The sequence below is a fragment of the Sander vitreus genome, chromosome 15, assembly GCF_031162955.1.
Source record: "Sander vitreus isolate 19-12246 chromosome 15, sanVit1, whole genome shotgun sequence".
NCBI lineage: Eukaryota > Metazoa > Chordata > Actinopteri > Perciformes > Percidae > Sander > Sander vitreus.
This window is the reverse complement of record NC_135869.1, coordinates 10,276,150-10,285,147: the sequence shown is the minus strand read 5'-3', so window position 1 is coordinate 10,285,147 and position 8,998 is coordinate 10,276,150. Positions and strand designations below refer to the sequence as shown.

Here is an 8,998-nt window from a genome sequence, read left to right as displayed (position 1 = left end):
ATTATTATTTAAAGTTGACCATTATTTTTTTTACAATTATTCATTTGACAGTCATCGTTACTGTTATATTGCTGTATGAAAACTGCTGTTCACATGTTGTTAGAAGTTTGATGAATATATTACGGCAGCTGTTGAGATAATTAGAAAAGGCTGATGATGTTGCAAATGTGTTTTAAATGAAGTCTGTTACTAAGGGCAATACATAAAATTATGTACATGTGTGTTTCTATAGCGGACCAATGCACCGTAAATTAATTTTTTTGTATTCTTTAACAATGAAGGATCATGTATGTTCCTCTTCCATGTGCATTGTATTTGGTATTCTTAGCACACAGTTTGTGTTGTCCAGTAAACTGGGACTATAATTTTGGAGGATTTTACAATTTTAAGAACATATCCTAATTGTCCAATGGCTTTTGACCTTATATTTTGCTGGGGGGAAATAACTGATGAATATACTCTGTTACATTCATGTTTATAGTGTGCATGGAATTTATCACTTAATTATCTTGATAGTTTCTAGATTTCTTCAGTGTCTTTCTTTCCTAGGTCCAGAGATACAGTCGGTTTGCGATCGTCTGCCACGCTTTCTCTTGCTGTTTCATTACAGCGGCCGTGTTTCTTTTTTCTTTTCTTTTCTTTTTTTTCTTTTTTTTTTTTTTTATTTACAAATAATGTGTTTCACGTTATCATACTTACACAATAAGCTGCTGATCACTCTGTATAAAGTATGAACAATGCATATTCTCCATTTTAGCATCAGTAAATCCAGTATCGACCTTTCGGTCTGTTAAGGAAAGCCGTGAACGCTCATCTATCTGAATTACTTCAGCCTGGCTCAACCTAGTCGCTCCTCCTCAGCCTGGCTTGGCCTTCGTGTAACGCACCAAGCCAGGCTGCACAGATTAGACTAGGTCAAGCCTCACTTTATCGGTTATCCTGGATTTATAAATTCTGCTTTTGTGAAACAGGAAATGTGTGAAATGGTGTGTTTGACGTATTTTGTTTTGGCTGACTGATATTAAACCAACAATACTGATCTATAAATCCTATACTTACATATTGCTCTAAAAATAAAGGGATAGTTAAATAGCTGTCCAAAAACAAAATGATCATATTAGCACATAGTTGTGTGGACTCAACAACTCATTATGTGTTTTTAACATACTTTGCTATGGCTAAAATTTAGAGCAACACTAAGCTGAAATTAAGACAGCCCAAATTAGATATTAGAAGCTCTTCAATCCACCAAGAAAAAATACACAAGACATTGCTGCTGACAGGTTACAAGACAGCAGCACACATACATACGCATACAGACCTGGTTCATTAGTTACATTCTGTCAACCGACAAGGAAACTAATGTAAACCCCAAAATGCTAAAAATACTAATTCAAGGACTAAATATGGTTCCTGTGTAGAAGCACTGGCAATAGCAGATGACATGTTCAGAAACAGACAGAAGTGAAAAGTAAAGTAAGCTGATAGATATTGAGAGGTATGCATAAACAACGCACACAAGTAGGTCAGCACATACCTTAAATAGCTCAGGATGCACATATTAACTGCGTATGTGCGTGTGTGTGTGTGTGTGTGTGTGTGTGTGTGTGTGTGTGTGTGTGTGTGTGTGTGTGTGTGTGTGTGTGGTGTGTGCGCGTGCGCGTGTGTGACTTTTAGCTTAAAATAAAAATGTTTGTTCAAACTCTAAAACTTATGAGGCATATCTTAACATTTTAACATTTGTAAGGGAAATTAATAATCAATAATAATTTGTAATAATTTGGTGTTGTACTACCTAAAAAGCTCCCGAATGAGCATTTTGAAAGAAAAGAAAAGACGATTTGCATGTCATGTATTTTAGAGACTTTTGAGCCTTTTGTTGTGAAAATACTCCGGAAGTGCTAATGTTGTTGTAGAACGCTTGACTGTCTTCTGGTGTCTATTTCTGTCAAAATGGCTCGTCCACTACCATTTAAAATTGCCGTTGTTTCCAGTGTTTTGTTTATCGTATGCACGAATTTTGTATGTTGTAATAACGGCAGAAAAGTAAGTGGGAAATTGTATTAAATTAACCCTACCATTTGACTGCGGTAAAGCAGAAGCTGCACCTGTTAGCCAAGCAATTAGCATTAGCTTTGACTCGGTGAAGGCTAACAATATGTTTTCTATTCAATTCCTATTCTTTTTGTTGTCAGGTTGGCGATGTCATGGACACTGAATTCAGTGGTTTCTCCATACCTCTTGAACACTCATTTGAAGTCGGTGAGGAAGTGTTATTATTATTTTATTATGTTGTAAGACACAGTATTGCTAAGCTAGCTAACTAAGCAGGCTTGTGCTTCCAGCGCTAACGCCATATCCGAATGGAGAAACCTACACACCAAACTTCATTCAAAAATCTGTCCGTTTAATCTTTTTGAGTATATCGATAAGTTAATTTACCTGTTTCAACATTAAGTGGAGATCTTCAGAACTGCCAACGTGTTCTTTGATACTCGGCATGTAGAGTAAACGGCAACATTATTTAATTTACATTATATCAGTCATTCATTCCGGCTATCTGGTCTGTTCTGTCTATTGTCCTCCTTGTTTCAGATGATGTAGCAAAGTTTCGAGTGCGCGGAACACTGGTGTTAAAAGCTGGAAGGGAGCCCAGCGTCTCGCTAACTCAGAGCCAGCTATCAGAGGAAGACAGAACCAAACTGAAGGCAAGATGATATGATACAGTTTACAGGATGTGGACTGACGAGTACTGTAGTGTAGGGCTGGGCAATATATCGATATTATATCGACATTGATATATGAGACTAGATATCGTCTTAATTTTTGGATATCGTGATATGACACAAGTGGTCTTTTCCTGGTTTTAGAGGCTGCATTACAGTAAAGTGATGTCATTTTCTGAACTTGCTAGACTGTTCTAGCTTTTCTATTATTTGCCTTTACCCACTTAGTCATTGTATCCACATTATTGGTGATTATTTATCAAAACTCATTGTGTTAATATTTTGTGAAAGCATCAATAGTCACACTACACACTACAATATCGCCACAATATCGACATTGAGGTATTTTGTCAAAAATATCGTGATATTTGATTTTTTTCCATATTGCCCAGCTCTAGTAGTTACCATTAGTTGTGTCCAAAATAAATACTACCAAAACCACACAGAGATGGTGTGTTTCCTCCTTTTTCAACAACAAATGTAAGCTCTTTTTGGACATGTTTTGCTCTCGGACAACCACAGACCAAAAGGCTGCAGCAAAACGTTGTTTCCAATTTTGAAATGACCACTGATAAGCAGATTTGAATAACAGACATAAAATCCTTGGTCCGAGAGCCAGAGGATTCAAGTGTGATCAGCATGGTATTATGGTATGGTGTGATCCAACCTGCATGTCTAACATCAGTTTGTTTTGAACCTTAGGAAGTGGCTGCAGTGGACGGTCTGTACAGAGTCAGAGTGCCTCGTGTTTTCCTGCAGGCAGACCGACAGACAGAGCGGCAGATGGAAGGTTACCTCACAGCATTTGTCAGAGCCGTATGTACAGTATTTCACTTACCTTCGCCATGAAATAATGTCCCCAAAAATACTGACTTAAAATTGCTCAATCAGACTGTATTAGGGAACTGAGAGAGTATTAGTACATGAAGAGTTTCATCAGTATTTTAGAAATCTATCCGCTCTGTGTAAGATGTGTGCCATCAATGGGACTAATTGAAACTGATAAAAAAAAAGGGTCCCGAGCTGCCTTGGCCTGTTATGTCAAGTAAAAGAAAGTTTAGCCTGCAGGTTGGTTTAACAGTTGGTTCTCGTTTTGTGATTGTGTTTTGATTTACACTGCATTTTTTATGTATTTTGTTTTGACTTTAAATTTAAAATTTAATATTAAATGAATAGTGTTGGGGTTTTTTTGTGTTAGTTTCCAAGTTTGTATTTGTCTTAGTAACTATACAATTATTGGTTATTACAAAACCAAGTGACTTATTGTTAAAGACAGTTCTTTAAATGACTGGATCCTCTACATTTTTCAGCTATTAAAGCAGAACTTTAGGCCTCTAGAGTTCATAGAGGGGACATTTTAAATTGTTCTCTTGTTTATGAACAATAGAATGATTGAACGATGAACATTTCTTTAAATGAAGCTACCAGCTTTTATGTTTTGGTAAACCAAAGACAATAAAGTTGTATTCTATTATATAGCCAGCCAATTATTATTTTGTGTTACCTTTTTCAATTTTATATATATATATATATATATATATATATATATATATATATATATATATATATATATATATATATATATATATATACACTCCACTTAAATTACGGTGATTTAAGAATAAAAATCATTCAGATTTGTGTGAAATCTGAAATATCTAGTTAATATTTTGAATTAATTCAGATTAAGCTGCATCATATCCATCATGTAATATGAATGTGTGTGATGCTAACTGGCTAATAGTGGTGTAACTCTAACATGAACCTTTATTCTGCTGTGATTCTCAGTGTGCCATGGTTGAGTCCCATCTGAGCGATGTCATCTCCCTCCACACTGACGTCTCTGGCTACCTCATTGGTGTCTCCATAGTGACGTTACCTGGAGCCTGCAGGGGCATTGAGGTTGAGGATGAAGTTGATCTTGAGGTTTTCAACACCACACTCAGCATCATGGCTCCTGTCAATGCACCAGGGTTGGTCCTAAATCTAGATTAGATATTATTATTATTTATTTTTTTCATTCTTCTTGGTACTTTTCAGTTTCTCGTTTTGGTTTTCTTCCTTCCAATCTCAACTGCTTGATAAAGCCTTATGGTAGCATATTGCTACCATCCATATCTGTAGCTGTCTGTGCATTAGTGAAATCCTCTTGGGTAGTTTTTTCAGATGTCTTTGATTCAGTTCTATTTGCCTTGGCGTAGCAGCTTTACATAATTTCCCCATAGGTAGAACAAGTCTCTCTGCACTGTTCTGCCTTTCAGATACACTTTTTTAGGGGTTTGTTTGAATACTAATTGCCAACTTTCTTTCAGACCTGAGACCGCTCTGTTCCTTGAGCGAATGGAAATGGAATCTGAGAAGAAAGGGAAGAATCCACAAGAGCAGAAATCTTTCTTTGCTAAATATGTAAGTACTCATACGGATACGGCCAGCAGGCTGTGTCTAAACTAAGATATACTCTCTCTGCTTTCGGTAATTGGGCTCTGATGTTGCAGTGGCCCATATACTTAATGGATACATGAAAATGCATATTAAACTCATCATTTTCTTTTGCTCCACCAGACCCACCTTAACTTTTTCTATGCTTGCAGCACGTTTTAAAATATAGTGTACAGGGCACATCAACACTGTGGTGCAAATGTATTTTTTTTCCCCTTCTATTTCATTTGCCAATATTTTTGGCAGAAAAGGAAGAATGTCTCCAAAAAAGTCAAAACGGTTGCATTTTTTTGGTTTGTTTTCACCCTTTTCACTTTCTGGTTTATTAGGGAAAATCCCCACACTCATGTGTGTAGTGTATATGTTACCGTGGTTACCAAATAATCTTGTAGTAATACAGGCTATACGTCGCTTATACAGATCGGGAGATCGCTTACAATTCATGTTAAAATCATATATATATATTCTCACACAGTCCAGTGGTTGGTCTGCTTTGCTTTCACACCATAAACCAATTGCATCAGAGTCTGTTTGGAACTGGTGCCAGACCACCCTTTTTAAGGTAGCCTTGGGCTCAAAAAGGGGGGCCCACACCAGAGTTAGTTTGACAGGTGTCACAGCAGCCCAAGCCCAGCTCTGTACTGCCATGCTGTCATAGTCCTCCAAGATTATTCTGCCCACAAAGTAAAACTTGAAAATCAGCCCTCTTTTAAAAGCAGCGGTGAGATTTTGTTTGTCTTCTGACATTTGGAGCAAGCTCCATGTTCTGAAATATTCCCACAGAGAACCCTGGGCTTTAGTCCGATCGCTTGGCTCGTCTGAGCTCGTTTTTATGATCTCTGTGTATCTTGCTGTGTTCAGTGACCTGTGGTGACTGTGCTGTGCTGCATCCAGTGACAGTGTGTTGACTTGGTGCTGTGCTGTGTTCCAGTGGTATTTGATTCTGGGAGGTGCAATCTTCCTCATGGTCACCAACTCAGCACAGCCCCCAGCAGGGGGAGGCAGAGAGCAGAGCTGATTCCCGCTGAAGTACTGTTTTCTTACTTGTGGCTTGTTCTGTCCTTCCTCCTCTGTCAACTTATTTGGTTAACTTCTAAGCAACATGACTAACTGAAATCCACCGCCTTGTTTCCCTCTTGTTCCTTTTTATCCAGTCTTTGATGTTTTTTATTCCCAGGTTCAATGCCAAATACATTTCAGACTGATAAATGACTGTCAAAGCTCGAGTTTTCTGAATTCAAAGTACTTTGTATGAGAAAGCCTCCATGCTAAACCATCAATCAATCCTAAATCTTAAGTCTTGGTGTGGTCATGTTGAGCATGTGTTTGGTGTTGACCCTGAGATTTCTTCTGTATTTACCCTCTTACCCACTTTTAACTTTTCTTCTCTTCTGTTCAGAAAATAAATATAACATAATTTGGATAAGCAATCTGGGACTCATCTCTGTGATTTGTTGTCTAATTTAGTAGTCTTGTAAATCAAATATTGTCGTATTTACTTCCATTGTTTTTCTTGTCCTCTCCAGTGGATGTACATCGTGCCTCTGGTTCTCTTCCTCATGATGTCTGGGGCTCAGGACCAATCAGGTGGAGGAGCCGGGGGCGGAGCAGCCAATGGAGGCGGCCGATGATCAACACGCAACAGCTTCTTTTTCGGTGAACATTTCCTGGACAATAATTCTCTTGAACAGATTTTAATTGCTGTACATAATGCTATTTAAGTAGTATACATGTCTGACACACACACACACACACACACGCTTAACTTAAACTTGTACATCATAAAGGAGATATTGTGCCCCGCAGATGACTGCATTTTTAATACTAATGTGAAAATAAAGTATTTATTACTTGAACTGCCTTTTTTGTATGTCATCAGACTGAAGAGTTTCAGACTCTTTAGTTCTCAGTCACAGTTCCTGTTGTACTTTGATGCTCTGATTTAGTTGTAACACCAGTACAGTAATCTAAAACTCTAAATGAAATATACTGTACATACCCATTCCACCCAGGACTCCTTCATGTGTGCAAAAGTCTTTTCTCCTTGGAAAAACAAACGAAATGAGTAGATTTGCTTATATTGCAAATGGAAAAAGTATGAAGACAAAATTTTAAAACGACAGGTAGTCATTATTCATACAATTAATTGGTGTTAACAGGTTAATAATGATGGCACATTTTTAGAGAGGTGAACCAACTCAAGGAAGTCTGTGATACAAACATATTTATTATGATTATATCAGATATTTATTTTAAGAACATTTCATGTAATTCAAGTCAAATGAAATAAAAAGGCCTCTTCCGGACTCCCTGATGAAGGAAACCTGAACCACTTCTGTGTCAGTTTGTCACAGTTGAACTGGAAAGACTCCACTCAGCTGTTTAATCCTTTTTAATACAGCCACAAGGTTTTCCCCGTTGGGGTAAGAGCAGCTGCTGCGGCCCCCCCAACAAGTGTCAACTGCTGTGGCAGTCAGTATTCAGTAAATACTGTTTATATCAACAGAAACGTCCTAATATTCCTCCAAATGCTTCATATCATCATGTATATAGATTGTTTCTACTTTCCGGTTCTAAAGCGCTGTGGTCTCTCCCATCCTTCCTTTATTCAGCATTCTCTAATGGTTTTGGAATTCCTTGAATACAATAATGATATTTTGAAAGAGTGTATTCAATATGTACTTTATTATACATAAATTATTTAAATGTATATGTATTTGATTTTGTAAAATTACTTGGAGAAAATATAAGAGAATTATAGAAACACAGTAGACTAGATCACAGTGTCAAGGGGAAATCTGTTGCTGCTTTACTTTTTTGTTGCATGTAATTTTAATTTTTTTTTCAAGCCAGGAGCCACTCAGGACCACACCATCTGCTTGTCGGCAATTTCATCGCTGTCTTTACTCTTTTAGGTTTCTGTGCAGAAAAAAAGCACCGTCTTTAACACGGGAATGCACATATACAAGTAAAAACAAAGAAGAAAAAATAGCATTGAGCTTCATACCTTTTAAGACGACAACCGTTATATATGTAATATAATATTGGTGATTTAAATGCAAGGTCATAAAGGCAAACACTAACATTTTAAATCCTACAAAGGCAAGCTAACAGTCCAAACTAAAGGGCAGCCACCGGCCTGCCTGGGATCCTGACTACAGCCATTTTGGGGAGCCAATGTGAACATCCGTGTCTCCGCTGCATCCTCCTGCCACCTATCTGTATATTTATAATCATGAGTCAGGAAGAGAGATCACTGATTCAAAACAGCACGGCTTTAGAAACAGAATGTCCCGAAGTCCCTGTGTCAACATCGCCTATCCTCTTCCTCATGTCAGTCAGTCAGTCTGGCTGTTTGTAGTCGCCGTGTCAAACTGTGAGGAAAATCCTCTTATTTTAGGAGGCTCAGCATTGAGCTTCAACACTTGAGTGCCCTCTGGCCCCGTCCAATCATCAGCCAGGCCTTTCTCAGAATGACCCACCGAGTCCCACGCTCTGTGACTGCTCTTCAATTGCCTCCTCTTGCTGCTTCGCTGTACAATGTGAGAAATAAGGTGATAACAACAGCTGAGGCAAACAGGAGAGTTGGACTGAAGTGAGCTGGACGACAAAAGTCATCAGTTTGTAAAGAGATCTGCTTCTGTCGCGTGGGGGCAGAAGTTAGGCCGCGAGAGGAGTCTGTGTGTTTTCATGTGTATCATCAGAGTAACACGATGAGCCATGAGAACATGTTTTAAAAGGTTTCCTACTAAAAGAAACCAGCTCCTTAGTCCACTTGACAAACCTCAACAATCAGCTATTCTACCTTCAGCGCAAACTGTGAGTCATGGGAG

General features: G+C 38.1%; 1 protein-coding gene across 2 annotated transcripts; it reads left to right on the top strand.

Moving 5' to 3' along the window:
• Positions 1-1,895: 1,895 nt before the first annotated feature.
• On the top strand, positions 1,896-7,021 carry emc10 (ER membrane protein complex subunit 10). Of its 2 annotated transcripts, XM_078270073.1 has the most exons (8): positions 1,896-2,046; positions 2,196-2,262; positions 2,596-2,708; positions 3,429-3,542; positions 4,515-4,699; positions 5,039-5,132; positions 6,097-6,194; positions 6,692-6,783. In XM_078270073.1, exons 1-7 carry the CDS (start codon positions 1,954-1,956, stop codon positions 6,181-6,183), a joined length of 753 nt encoding a protein of 250 aa, XP_078126199.1. In that variant the 5' UTR covers positions 1,896-1,953; the 3' UTR covers positions 6,184-6,194; positions 6,692-6,783. The 2 variants fall into 2 exon arrangements, with proteins under 2 accessions (XP_078126199.1, XP_078126198.1); XM_078270072.1 differs by lacking the exon at positions 6,097-6,194 and having other exon boundaries at positions 6,692-7,021.
• The last annotated feature ends 1,977 nt before the right edge of the window (positions 7,022-8,998 follow it).

Bases quoted from the DNA above. Each gene is read 5' to 3' on its own strand.
- emc10 (XM_078270072.1), top strand. From the start codon at position 1,954: ATGGCTCGTCCACTACCATTTAAAATTGCCGTTGTTTCCAGTGTTTTG. The intron at 3,543-4,514 runs GTATGTACAGTA...TGTGATTCTCAG, and splicing joins TCACAGCATTTGTCAGAGCC to TGTGCCATGGTTGAGTCCCA. The intron at 5,133-6,691 runs GTAAGTACTCAT...TGTCCTCTCCAG, and splicing joins AATCTTTCTTTGCTAAATAT to TGGATGTACATCGTGCCTCT.